At 37.0% G+C, this 14969-nt stretch overlaps 1 protein-coding gene across 4 annotated transcripts in view; it reads right to left on the reverse strand.

The window, feature by feature from the left end:
- The window catches only part of TTLL7 (tubulin tyrosine ligase like 7), a 65819-nt gene that overhangs the window by 45177 nt on the left and 5673 nt on the right, over nt 1–14969 (reverse strand). For 3 of the 4 annotated variants that reach the window (XM_040072836.1, XM_040072834.1, XM_040072837.2), the window contains exons 2-3: nt 1019–1192; nt 737–868 (exon numbers count right to left, since the gene is read on the reverse strand). In XM_040072836.1, the coding sequence (XP_039928770.1) occupies nt 737–868; nt 1019–1043 (157 nt within the window). In that variant the 5' untranslated portion in view covers nt 1044–1192. Of the gene's footprint in view, nt 1–736; nt 869–1018; nt 1193–12721; nt 12739–14969 lie in introns of those variants that run through there. The other variant, XM_040072835.2, reaches the window with a different exon arrangement.

A 14969-nucleotide genomic window follows, 5' to 3' on the forward strand; every position in this document is an offset into this window, starting at 1 on the left:
CAACCACTGATGTGAACCACAAAGAGCTTCAAGGTATTCCCCAGTCATCCAGCAAAAATCCTCTTGTACAGCAGAGGATTAGATTTAATCTCGGTTATGCTATAAGTTAATTTTAAAACAATGATGATTATAAGGGACAATCATATGCAGATAGGTCAAAATGCTTCCTTAGACAATGTACAGTGTAGCCAAAGCAAATGTATGCATTATTTTAATTAAAAAGAAAAAAAAAAAAAGGACTGATTATGTGCCATACATAACTCTGATTCTAGGAAAAAAAGATTTTAGTACCAAACATGAAAATACAAAACATTAACAGATTTAATTGAGAAGCCTATGTATAATAATTAAAGTATTTAACATTGAATTTACACTGCTCGTCTTTCAAGGCTTTAAGTAAACTTCCAAACACATACAATAACATGTATTTAGAAGGTTCTTCCACAGCCTTCCTGATTTCCTGATTACTTAAGTTTTTACATTTCAAGGTAACAAGTGGGAATTAATATGAGTAACAAATGGGGATTACTATGAGTAACAAATGAGGATTAATAGATGCCCAGTATCCAAAGCTATGAATTAAATGTTACAAGAAAACCAGGTTTCTCATAAAAGAAACTCCTTCTGAAATGTCTCACTGTCAGCTTGATGCAAAGTCCATTAATTCACTCCATTAATCAGTAACTCTCTCACATCAAAGGCTATTATGATGAAAACAAAATATGCAGCTTCCTACCGATTTCATATTTTGTGCCAGCAATATTGGCAGTGATGACTCCATTCTTCTTCTTCTTTCTGACTTTTCTTTTAATTGTGCTCTGATAGGGCAATTCCGAACTCAAAGTCAGAGGAGCAGTTCCTTGGTTATCTTTGAAAAATAATGTAACTATCAACATTTTTGCATCTCAAATAACATATACAAATTCACTAAAAATACAAATGGTGCTCCATCACAATTTATAGATACAAGCATATTGAATAATTCATAGGGTATATTAAAAATCCAAGACTAACATACCTCCCTCATTAGGAAAGGATGGCATTATAACCTAGGATAGTGCAGAAATAGTTCAAATTCTGTTCCAAGTTCTCAGTAAACGGTGAAGCTGCCAAAGCCAGATTACTTAAAACTCCAGTCATGCCATTTCAGTCTCTGGTTGTAGAAAATATTAGTTCTGGAATGGATAGATACCTGTTTTTAAAAAAAAAAAAAAGAGAGAGAGAGAGAGAGATTTTGTCATAGACAAAATCTGGGGAAAAAAAGTAAATAGCAGGAAACTAAATATGAAAACACTTTCAGTTGCTATAAAGAATTGCTTATTTTAGAAGACTGACCGAGCTATTGAAATATAAAACTTTGTTCATTGCAGCTCAATTACTTTCTTTCTAGAAAAAATAATTTAGCAGCATTAGTTTTCAAAATGAAATTATATTACCTCTTTTTCTGATTTTCATTTAGGTATGGGACATTTTGGACATGAAAATAGGTAACACTGAATTCAATCAATACTGCCACTTTCTATCTCAATTAATTTAGAGTCATTTTGAACCATGTTATGTAAAAAACTAAAATCAGACATACTGTATGATAGGTTCTTAATACCAAATGAGAAATAACTGAAATCACACTAATAACCTGTTTCCTCTTTTTCACTTTCCAATGCTTTTTAAAGCAATTGTCCAATAAGCATGTGGCTGCAGTTTCATGATCATTTCATGACACAACAGACATAATTTGAAGACATTTCAGGTTGGGAAACATAAATTTTCAGTTTTTAAAGTGAGCATTTATTTACATAAAGTGCTATTTTTTACATCTACAGTCACACAAAATTCCTCTTTCTTTTTTCCCTCATGAATACAGCACTACATGAAAAATCACACATATTAATAAGTTTTTTAGGTCCAGTTCAAGCACATAAGAACAGTGGGTTAAAATATTAGGAAAAAAACCTTGGGAATACATCACTTCCAAACACACTGCTACATGACTCCAGGCATGCAGCACCGTTATACCAAAGTCTGCAAGGAAATAAATGCTGTCTTTGGCAGGCTGCCTCAAACAAATCTACAAGTTTTCAAAACATAATATGTTACTGATATAATTATATAATATAATAACATTTAATATGTTACAATACGTTACTGATCTTTAAAAGCTTTCTTTTCTTTTCTGCAGTTATACGTGTAGCTAAAGTTCCTCACACTAGCTTTAGATCAGTTTACATTGCTGCTTTTGGAGACTGCAAGACTTATTTTGACATATCAAGCCTCAAAATGAAGATTACTTTTTGCATATAGAATTTCTCTGTAAGAGTGAGAACTTGCCGCCAAATTGCTCTTTGAACATAAACAATAAAACTGCTGTGCTTGTTTGTAGCAGGAGCACTTCAACATACATTTTATTAGGCCATATATTAAAAAGATTATGAAAGGGTAGGAAGCTTTTAGTTCTGCAGTTTCATTACTGAAAATTGTTATTATCTTGCTGATCATGGTACTGAAAAAGGCATTTTTTCTGTATTATAACTTCTGTTGATTTCTTAATCTCATTTTGAATCTGCATTTTCTATCTTAATTCCAGATCAACAGTTGATTATAGGTTTGCATGACTGTAATAAGTTGCACACCTCTCACTAAGGTGCGTCCAGACTTCCACACTCTAAGATCTAAGGGTAATTTGCTTAAATGCTAGATTGAAAAAAACACAGAACTCAGATGTTTGCTAGGTCAATGTTCTGGACACTATGTTCACATCTTTCTTTTTCCTGTTTCCGTGAAATTTTTGTTAATTTAATTTTGCAGCTCAGTAAAGAGTGGGGATTGCAGAACGGTGATGTTGTCCTTCCATGGCTGTGGTCACCTGCCCAGATCTGTAACTGTAACTCCAGTGTGTCCCCATTTCATTGGGAAAGCTCCTTATGTCAGGAGCTTTGTGGGTTTCCTTCCAGCTCCTCTGCATTTCCAGACACTTGTGACAGCACTGAGTATATTGCACTAATGGGCTCAGAGGAAAGCAGTATGCTAGTCTGAAAATCTCTTCTAAAATATTCCACTGTGGATGAGTGAGTACTTATCTGTAGTCAAAGAATTCAGGAAATTACCCTGACAATTCGTTTTTCACCTAGGTATGCAGGATGTTAGCTGTCTTTGAGAGGTCTTGTCATATGTACCATGCCTTAAGATCTGAAGTCTTGTTTTCTGTTCATATATGTGAAGTTAAGCACATGTATAACCCATGAAGCTTTTCGATCTGGGCACCAGCAGCGTCACAACTGCTTAGAAGGAAGGAAGTTCTCATTACAAACAGTACCCTGAGTGATATCTGGAACATGGAGTGTTTTGTAGCAGGTGATTCTACCATCCTGAGTGATTAAATATATCAGATTAAATAATTTTAAATGTGCATATGCAATCTAGTCTTTTTTTCTTAGGGCGCACAGTCGTGGTTTCTTAGTTACTGGTATGATCCAAACTAGGTTGAAGAATCTCATTGACTTGAGTTGTTTGGAAGAGATTCTCCAATTGAACTACCTTGTTTTCAGTTTGAATTTGACTCTCCCTGCTCATTTTTGATCTGATTAATTAAACCTTTTTCTGGGTTGCTTATTATTTGGGGGGGGGGGGGGGGGGGGGGGGGGGGGGGGAAGGGGGTGGGGTTCTAATGACATACAGTTACTATTTAGAGATTAAAAACTTTCCAGACTGCATCAAGACATAAAGTGAATGTTCATGAAAGGCAGAGGTCACTTGTGAGTAGTCTGGAGAAAAAAAACAAGGAAATTAGAGAGGGATTTGTTAAAAAAATACCTACCTACAATCTAGACCAGAAGAATATTTTTCAGGCAATTTTCTAACTTTTTATGATACACTTAATTTATGTAACAGCATAGAATACTATTAATTTTTGAGTTTCTAGAATATGTTACAGCTTGTCAAAGAATCATTCTATTAACTATGAAACCACTTCTTTGTACAGTCTCCTGCTCTTTACCAAGAAACTCTCATGTCTTGCTCAGACTGTTCCTTTAAATGGACTTGAGCATCTGCTGTGTTCTCTGTCTGTGTACACCATTTACCTCTCCAGCAAGAGAATCCTGCCTCTCCTGTCCCTGGAAGAAAAAAAGATTTTTTTTTTCTTGTCTGCCTTTCTAGGGCAGGATTGTGTGCAATGGTGTAATATATGTCTCCTACTGTCACCCTCACACCCTTGCCAGGCAGCTGTAAAGATAACAGCTCATCTTTTTTTTTTTCCCCTTAGAGCACTTTTAGTCAGCGTGCTTGTTTATATAAGAATGTGCCAACCTGATGAAGATGCATTAGTTTTTTCTTCACAAGTCTTTCTCCATTTATATGTCAACTGTTTTTGTTCAGCTACCCTTGAACCTGTATGGTTGAGCAACAAACCTTCATCAATTTATGTGTATCAGGATTTTCAGGAGGGAAGTGGTACTTGTAGCAGGAACTGCAATCTTTTTCTGCCTGAGTGTGAATTCAGAATTCAGCTGACTTGCTCCAAAAGTCCCAGTTTGAAAATAGAATGCTTTCTTCTGTGTTATTAAAAGCAGTCTCTTAGAAACAAGTCTCTCAGGTAGATAGATTACTCGTGAGATATGCCTCTGCATTATTGCAGCTCAACAAGGATTATAGGTTATGCTTATTTTATAAGCAAAAACTTGTCACAGGTGCAAGAACTGACTCAAAAATTGATGTAATCATAAGCTGACAATGCTGCTGCTGTTACTGTGCATGATCTGGGTGAGTCCTGCAATCAGCTCTGGCCTGTAATTTGTAAAGACTGCCTGCAGAGCAGTCTGTGCTGCAAGTCTTTTCCTTCAGCTGTGCTCTGACCTGAGAGTAGGGCTTGGCAATAATAACAAATCAGAAGATGTGAGCTAGAAGAAGGTGCCTGAGGAGAACCTGGGTCTGAGAGGATGAAGTAACCTTGCGATGATTTCTGCTGTATAGAATTTAAAAAGACATGTAGGAGCTTGTGGCTGCCAGGGCCTGTGCACTGCCTGTCAGTGCTGCCCGAGCGCGCTCTCCTCCTTCCAGCTCCCTCCCCTCAGCAGCAGCCCTCCATGTATTGCTCTGAGAGGTGTATTCCTGTCTCTGCCAAGTGATCCATTCCTCGGGTTAGAGAGATGTTCATCTAAAGGGCAGTTAGAGGAACAGTTGCAGTTTACCTAGGAAGATTGCAGCTTCCTCAGCAGGGTGGTGTTAGGTTTTCTTGCTGTAGAATTGGAACATCTCATGCTGCTGCACTGGGGATGCACAAAGCAGGGAAGTCTAACCAGGGGCAAGCCTACTGCTCCCGTGGCTTAGCCTACAATTCACAGCAGCAATTCACTGCTCTGGGTGATGTATCCCTCCAGATGAGATGCAGTGTCTCTCATCTGTTACTTGACGTGGTGGGAAGAAAAGCCTCAGCTGTACCATTTCACTGGACCTTATTTGCCCTTTGGAAAGGAGCAAAGGTAAGGACTGCATCCTATGTAAAATATTTTGGAAAACAAATGGTTTAGAACTGCTGGTGTTCTGGTTTTCAGTGAAATGGTTGGTTGAACATTGGCTACTGAAGAGAAGTCAAGCAGCTGTAAAACAATTTTGAATTATTACACACAGACTTAGGTCAGAATACAGTTTAAGCATGGAATGATGCTTTTGAAAAGTTAAAATCCTAAAGTAAGTTTGAGTACAGAGTACAGTCCCATTACTTTGTTTGCCATATGGCTGAACTACTAATTGTCCTTAAAATACTCTAAAGGTGGCCATAAAATTTACTATCAACTCATGTACATGTGCTTAAAAGTTGACTGGTCACAGCCATTGAGCGTTGGTACATGCTATTTAGACCCTAAAGAGTATTCTTTTGAGAAGAATAGAACAGTGTCTATCTAAAGAAAAGCAGTAATTCAGCAGTGCGGTGCAGTTTGGAATTTTATGATCCACCTTCAGAATACAGTGTGTTACAGTAACTTTGGGCAGACAATTTTTCTGTGATTGTAGGATGAATGAAAGTTCTATGAGCTGCTTGCTTTTTATTAGCATATCACAGCTTGTAAATAATGCTGTGTTAGTAAAGGGCTGGAGTTTCTCACAGGGCAATGTTAGTCTCTTAACATTCTTCCAAATTTATTAGAAGTTTTTAGTCAGTACCGTAACAAAACAACTGACAGACATTTTTGTATGTTCATAGAGGTCCTTAATTGGCTAACAGATGTACTTCAGTATTATTCCCAGGAACTAAACAAGTCTTGTACTCTGGTGGTATTCTTAGCCTGAGACACAGATAACATGCAATAGCCAGTGAGTCACTGTGCCCAGCACTGCTTTTCCTTCACAGCAGTTTTAAGGAGGACGAATGCTTTGCTTTCCCAACTCTGTGTCTAATTTTGGTGTGCCAGTGGGCCTGAGGACTTTCAGGCCACCTTCTCAGATAGTGTCATCCAAAAGGTTCAAACTTCAAAATGTCTGGGTGGTTACTGCTGTGCTGTCTGACATTGTATCTGTGTATAAAACATCTCCTGTTCTTTGTGGATAAATACACAGGGGCACTAAATGGGCATGACGGAGATTTGTCTTGGTACAAAGCAGAATTTGGCTCCTGGTATGTTCGTGACAGTCATAAAAGAATCATAATCTGTTGTTTTTATCTTTTTGTATTACTGGGCTGCTAAGGGTAAATGTCTGTCTTGAAAGGAAGTTAGATCTTGCAGCTCAAAATATCTGCTTTTTTATTTTCTTAAAAGGTGGGTGACTTGTCCAGAACATGCCCGCATCTCTCTCTCCTCTGTTGTGTGCACACACACAGAAAAAGAAAAAAATGTGGATTTGTAAGTAATGTTTTAGTAATTTTGTTAATGGACATCTTGTCCAGCCTTATGACTACATATATTTGACATCATAAGTCATGGCTGAATTTGACTTTGCTGTAATTTTCTGCTATTTATAGTAGAAAAAAAAAAAAAATTCCTTGTGCTCTCTATAAAGCTGTTTGATTTGCTAAATGGACAGATACAAGCTACAAAGGAATACAAACAGCATGATTTACACAACTTTTTTCGAATCATGCAGTTCTGTAAAACAACCCTCTGAACTGGTTTATCTGAATGCCAGCATTTCTAAGGCTTCTAACATTTCCCTAAGCCACCAAACCAAACGACGAAGCCAAGCTCTAGTGCATTATCTTAGATGCCTGGAGCCGTGCCAGGAGATGACCCTGCAGTGCCAGCTCCAAGGCTCAGCAGCACACAGTGGCACAGAGCCACGGGAGCTTTGCAGTGTTAGTTCACAGGAGATTTTACTTTGGTCTTCTCCTGACTTTGCACTTCAAAGCTTTGGACTGAAATCCTTCATTGTTTAATATCACAAAACATCTATGAAATGATCAGTATAGAGGCCCTCGTGCAGAAAACAGGAAATGGTAGAAGCTTCACACCACAGTTTCACAGGCATTAATCACTTCCTACTTACGAAATACAGAGATCATAACCAAGCATGGAAGCAATTTTTTTACTTTCAGTGTTGTCTTGAAGTAATATTGATTCTTTTTTCATTCATCCATTTTCCAAAATGAAACTTCAAATCGCTGGCCAAATTTTAAATCAATGTCAAATCTTTCAAATCTGAAGATTGATTTTCTGTTTAAAAAATGACCTCCAAAGTGACTTTCAGAGCAGAGCACACAATGTGACTATCTGTTAGCTCATTTTCACCCTTCAAAAGCCCTTTCTAATGTGATAACATATTTCAAACTGTTAGCAAATTGAGTGCTATAGAGTTTCATAGTTATGGTTTGAATATTGAACAAAGACCATCAAAGAAAGTGAGACCAAATTAGAAAAGCACAATAAAAGGTGAAGGTTTGAATCTTTTACTTGTTCAGTAAAACAGAAAATATATTAATTGACAAGGCAAGAGAAAATAATTTGCATGACTTACATATCAATAATTCGGAAATAAAATGCTGTGAACTTTAAATAAACGTTATTTAACATTCATAATTGCAAGGAAAAATATTGACAAAATAGCTCAAACAAGCAAGTGTAACAATGCTTTTATACAGTAAAATCTAAATTTCAGAAAAGACATACCTCTGTCACTTGCTGCTAAAAAATATCAGCTTTCATGTTCTACTCTCTGCCAGCAACAACCAGAAAAAATGCATAGATCTTGTACTACTGTTCACCTCTTCACTAAGTGTCAATAACACCATAAATCTGACAGCAGGACATTTCACTAACTCTGGAACATAAAGTATTCCTATCCCCTGATCACAGTAAGTTCCACGGAAAACTGCTGAATGGAAGCCAATCTCTATTTATTACAGAACCATTATATACAGCCATTTTTTACTATTATATATATGTGTGTGTGTGTGTATGAAATGTTTTTATATAAATATATCATATTATATACAACCATTCCACCTTCATTTCAAACAGCATTGGTATGCTGTAGGCATTTGCAGCCTAGAAACACACACACCATCAGAGCCTCAGCCACACGAGCTCTGCGAGCAGCAGCTGAGTGGCCGGACACCCATGGCCACAGGAGGGCTGGACCCCCATCACCTCAAATGAAGCAGTCCCTTGAACCAAACAGAACAAGGACATTTGTTTGCTTTGTCTTGAGAACTGAGTGCAGGAAGTCACACTCACTGATGGACTGACACATGCTAGCGGCCAACACGCTGCGGCGAGACAGCCATGGCCTCGAATAAACGAAACAGAAACTATAATGTTTCATAATGATTCTGTGTTATAGCAATATTGAGGTGTGACATTAACACTGTGGGGTTGGTAGGGGGAAAGGTAAACAAGAGAGAGTTAAAAGAGGAATTGGAGTTGTGGTACCTGTGGGAGCATCTGTGCTTTGCTTTTGATTTCACAGTGTGCCGTCCATTCTCTTCCTTATGGCATGTCAACACACACCAACAGCTATCACTGGCTGCTTTAAATTGTGTACACGACACACTAATCACTGCTGGAATTATACTCCTCCTTTCTTTTTCTATTATTCACTTCTCAAAAGATTTATTTCTCTAGTAAGAGCTAAAGGCCTTAGGGATCTACAAGATAGGACAATTTAACATTTTACATATATCAGCAGAGCTGTCTTAGCATAAAAAGCACTAATCCTTTAATGAAGCTGATATGTTTGCAGTGATTCATTATATTATAAATAGACTTTGGGGAGAGATTTGCTAAGGATCTTGGGGAAGGGAAAAAAAAAATAATAAAAAAAATTAAAAAATAAAATTTAAAAAAAAAAAAAAAGAAGAAAAAGAAAGAAAAAGATATCTTTAGACCGTTCCCCCTTACACATCAAGTTCTCCCCCCCTTGCTTCAAGCTGGCAGCATTGGCTTACTGTGAAAACAACCACAAGCTCAGGAACGCAAGAACACAAGTGTGGTTAAATTAATTTCTACAGAGTTCTGTGTATTACAAGAGCCACACCTCAGCCCTGTGTTGGTCTGCCTCATTTCATCTCATATTTTACAAGTCTGAGATTCACAGATTCATTTCAGCATCACTAGACATGGGCTGCAATCCTCACACACGGCCCACGACAACTCTGATGGAAGATTACATCATCCTAACCCACATGCTGCCACATAACATTGTTGTCTAGTTTAACAACAAGGGGGACACTCCCACAGCAGTCTGAAATTTAAACTGGCAGACATAAGCCTGTAGTTTCAGCACCCAGTGTGCAAAAGTTAAGACAATAATCGGGTCTTGAATAAATCACCAAAAAGAAGTTTCTTTCAATCACAAGAAACACTTATTCAAAGGCTTTTTAACCATGAAAGTACAAGAAAGGTGCTTTTACATGATCAAATTCTTTATCACGTTATCCTGACATTACCAACCATGAAACCATTTGCTGAGCTCCAGTGGCAATACTTGTGTTCTTGTATAAGTGTTGGTAGACCTCTAACATTTTAATGACTGTCACATACCTCTGCTCTAAAGAACAAGTGACAGTCAGAAATATTCACAGTTGGCCTACAGTATCACTGAGTCTACTGCAGCCAACACTCTGTGCTAGTAAGAGTTTGCAAATAGCTGATAAATGAACCAGAAACCCCAGCAGCTACAAAACATTTCACAAAAACATGCTTTCCACCCCACAGCTTAGTACTTGGGGCTCAGTGGGGCACCACTGATTTGAAAGTATTTTTGCACATGAAAACAGGAGAACGCCAAGCAGTTTCAAAAAGATGTGAGCCCTCAGAAGCTTCTTTAAATTAATTGACCTGATTTATAGAAATTCCCTTAAAAGGCTGGATTGGTTCCAAACCCCATGTGTCACACTATTTTATCCATTGTGGGGGATCTAAATAGTCACTATCCTCATCCGTGGTGAGATGAGACTCCCTTATCCTACTATAGGAATATTTTGTGCAAATACTGCTCACCTGGAGAGAAATAGAGCATGCAGTCACAAAGCCTAGAAAAAGAACATCTTAAATATTGATCCTAAATTAAATACCATGAATACCCAAATCAGAAAGAAAAGCTAAGGGCACCAGACTTCATATACACTACCTTTAATTTTTACTTAAAACATGAAGAATAGCCTAAAAAATTAATTTTCTGGGATTTGCCTGAACTCATATGATCCGGATAATGTACTTTCTAAATGATAAGTACAGCATTACTGAGGTAACCCTGCAGTATTCAGTAGTTTATTTATTGAGTACTCACATGCCATCTCTGAGCTGCAGAGCCCATACTGACAATAGCACCAGGGCTTTTTAATGTAGTTTAAAATAATTCCAAAATTTGAGGAGATAACTGCCCTAAACATGACTAATGCCTCCATTGCTTTAATAACAGCAGACCAGTGTTCCTAGTTTGGAACAATATCACAGTTAGTCCTGTCCTCATCCATCTTGGTCAAGTCCCAAAAAGCTACACTTCTAAGTAAGTGGTTCTGGCATGTGTGTATTACTTATATATATATATATATATATATATTTAAGTTGGTTAAGATTAAGAGCTAAGAGCTACACTTGAAAAGTATTCTGAAATAAAAGTCCTCAAACAGAGGCTGGAGCAGTGGGATATTCCATTCATTTAGCAAGGCTCAATTTTATTTTCCATTGCTTTAATCTTATATTTCTTAAAGGTGCATTCATAACAAAAAAGAAATGCATAAACTTACAAGTCAAATGTATGCTGGCTGCAAAGCTGCTTTCCAAATATTCAAAAGAAGCAAACAAATTAATTTCTTATTATGTTATAGCAACATACATCACTGCCAGACAAAACAAAACGTGACTGGGAACTGAGCCACATAGGGGGTTTTCTGGGTTTTTTTAATCATATTATCCTAGGTAGAAAATTATGGAATTCATTCTTTTGTGCTTCTGACTCTCTCAGACATATCATACCCTTCACAGTATAGAAGCCAGAGAGTAGCATTTTTGCCTTACAGGTAAGGAAAAAAGGAAAAGCACCAAACTGAGTGAAAGGCATTTTTAAATCCAAAGGTATGGAAAAGTTACAACACACCTAATAACTAAAACAATAAATCTTTCAGAAAACGTTTCATGCAAAGTGTCAATACAAATGAGAATGGAGATCACAACTGACACACCAAATAGAAAAACAAAGAAGAATAAACTGGCATTCATAGCTGGCTATTGATGCAGGACTCTGAATATTACTTCACAAACATGAAACTTCTTCCTAATTTTTTTAGCTCCTTTGATTGCTCAGGAAGAAAAAGCTTTCTTCAGGAAATTTCCAAGTTCAGTCATTCTGAAGCTGCTTACAAAAATTACATATTTTTTTCTCAAGACTATAGTATAAATGAGATCAGCCATAAAGGATTTTCTCTGTAACCTAGTGAGGTAAATATAGATGTTTCTATTGACTTTTGATGTGTCAGTTCCAGGACAGATCTGCTCATGACACAATTCAGAATTATAATTAAGAGTCTGGTCTCATCCATGTCAAAACTAGAGTGCATTTAAATCAAATTTTCATTTCACTGTAGAAATTACAGCTCAAACGTACTGAGTTGCCTCCAAATTTCTCTCTTTCTTGACAAAGATTACAAGGTTCAAGTATCACTTTCAGAATTGCTTCTAGAGGCAGGACTTCATATTCCACAGCTCATTCAGGATTTACATGTTTAGAAACAGGGATTACTGTGCAGTTGATATACAGATACACTGCCACAGAAAATGCTTCATGCTGCTCTCCACAAGTATGTTTTGTCCAACTAATGGTTCACAATTTACTGCATTCAGTAGATGCTACTGAATCTAGTTCTCTATTATAAGGAAAGATAAACTGCAGGCTCAAGGATGGATGAGAAAAAGCATTAAAAAAATAAAGTAACAAGAATCCTGGAAAAATAACTCATTGCAAAATATATGTGGTGGACAGAATGCATGAGTATTCAAACTGAAGGCAATGGATTTCAATTAACATAGTCTGCAGTAGAGAGTCTTAGTGAAAAGAACATAGACAAACAAAAAATCACAGACAAACAAACAAAACCTTTGCAGCAGCACGTGGCAGGGTGATATACCAAATTCTTCTGCACACAATTACTGATAGCGCAAAACATTTATTTATCGTGGATTTAGCTGATAAGATTACATACTGCAGAATACACGGTCATACCAGGACCTCCCACTGATATAGAAACAGATTTAAAATAATTCTGCAGTAGAAGTAGCAAAATGAAATCACTTACGGTTAGTGTTGCATTGCTGAAACTATCCCAAGAGTCAGCCCTCCGGAAACAGGTTTTTCTATCAATAATTGACAGCTGATACAGTTTCAGGCAGTAACATCGCTGCAGCAGCAGCTCCTTCCCATTTAGCCTATCTCAAGTACTCTTTAGACCTCTTTCTTAACCCTTTCTAGGTATTTCTCCCTGTGTTTTGGGTGGCAAGACAAAGGCACAATATATGCTATAAGAAAAGATTGCATTATTTCCCACTTTACTTAGTGACAAGAATCGTGGGAAGAAAGTCAGTAGGATTTAGTCATAACAGTAAGTTAACAAGAAGTAAAATCTATAAACAGAAAATGACTCAGTGACTGGAAAGAGATATAACAGGGATATGAGCTACTGTAACCAGGACAATGGTTTCTCCAAGCATAGAATTAAGAGGTCAAAACCACAATAACACAAGACACTAGTATAAAAGAAGGCTAAAAAAGTTAATCATTTGCAATAAGAAAAAAGATTCTCATTCTCTTTCAGACTTGGACCAATGAGATCTGAGCTTTGAAATCAAACCTATCTAGTTTCAGTGAAGCCAGCATTATAAGCTTATAGATCAATTTTTAAACCAAATGAAATATTAAGTGTAATGATGGAAAGAGGAAAAGGTACATCCTTTACTGGAATAGCTGTTTCTCTAGTATTCAGAAACCATTTGTATTCCTCAAATGACGTTGTTTTCTTTTACAATGTCACTTTATACAAATAAGAAATTGTTTTCTGACATGACTTCAAAAGATGGCTTTTCTTTGTCATATTATTCTTTCAAAGAAAGAAAAGATTGCTCTGATTTGACAGCTCAGTACATTTTAATGGACTGTGGACCACAAAGGATATCTGACAATAAAAGGTTTGGAAAGTTCCTTTGTTCAAATGGATTTCTCTTCCCCCACAGAAAAAAGAAAAAAAAAAATAATAAAAAAAAAAAAATTAAAAAACACAACATGAAAGAAAACATTCTTGTGCATTAGTTATATAGGAGTCAGGCCCACCAGATGTGCCAGACAAGACCGACTGCACCACTACTGCCATACCTATCCTACAAGGATGTGTTGCTTGAAGTTTTAGCTTTCATATTATCCAGATTCTGTACTGTATTAGTATATAATTCTGAATTTCATATAAAGTGTTAGCAAGTTCTTCTCACAATGTAGTTAGACAAAACAATCCTTTTCCAGACCAAGAACCAAGGGCACCATTGCAGCTTCAGGCCCAAAAAGTACAAAAAGCAGACTGAGGAGAGCAAACTGGGAGGATGGGACTTCATGACCTGAAGCTGTAAATGGACAATTAAACCCAATATGTAAATAGCCCAAAACTTATAAAAGTTGTGACACACCATCCATCTTGGGTGTAGCCTCAGCCAGACTCTTGTACTGCCCAAGGTGTGTCCTTTGAAGGCCTTTTTATAAAAACCTACTTTATTCCTTTAACACTCTCTAGCCTCTGTTCTAAAGCCTCCCAAGGCATCAGATGCAGTATTATGAATAGATTCTAGTGAGATGGGAAGAGATATATTCACATAAACTGGTGGCTAGTCCTACAGCCCAAATGCCAGTCTTTGAAAATCAAATGTAGGTAGAATGCAGCAGGGGAGCAGAATATGCAAAGGGTACAATGTATGTAAAGACATTTCCCCTTACTTCCTACCCTCTTAGTTTGCAAATGATGGGAGCAGAAGCTCTCTCTGAACAACAGAGAATGTTTCTCTTGCTTGCCCGTTCATGAGAAGGATTAAGGCCTCTACTTCAGTCATGACTGGCCAGGTACAGCTTCCAAAATTGAAGAAATTACTTCAAGGACTTAAAAAATTATAGGAGGAAACTTAGTATAACTAACTGACACACAATTTCATGTGGAAGAATAGAAGAGGGAGTGAAATCTGGGCCTCTTCCCAGAGATGACTTTTCCCCATGGCTCTTCACACTGTCTTAGTTCCAGGTGTCTTATCTCCAGATGTTGCAGAAATTCAACTTCAACTGTACCATTAATCTATTACCCTCAAACTGGAACCGTATTATGTATACATATATCCTATGACTGAGACTTTTTATTTATCAATGAAACTAAATGGTGTGTTGACTCTCTGTGTCAGACCTTCTCAAACACACGTTCACAAGACTATATCTTCATTTTTATTTTCATTTCTAATAAATTTTATTTTATTTTCTCATAAAATATCAAAGACTTGCTTCCTGTATGTGTTAGTATT

This window comes from Hirundo rustica, chromosome 9, assembly GCF_015227805.2.
Source record: "Hirundo rustica isolate bHirRus1 chromosome 9, bHirRus1.pri.v3, whole genome shotgun sequence".
Classification (NCBI taxonomy): domain Eukaryota; kingdom Metazoa; phylum Chordata; class Aves; order Passeriformes; family Hirundinidae; genus Hirundo; species Hirundo rustica.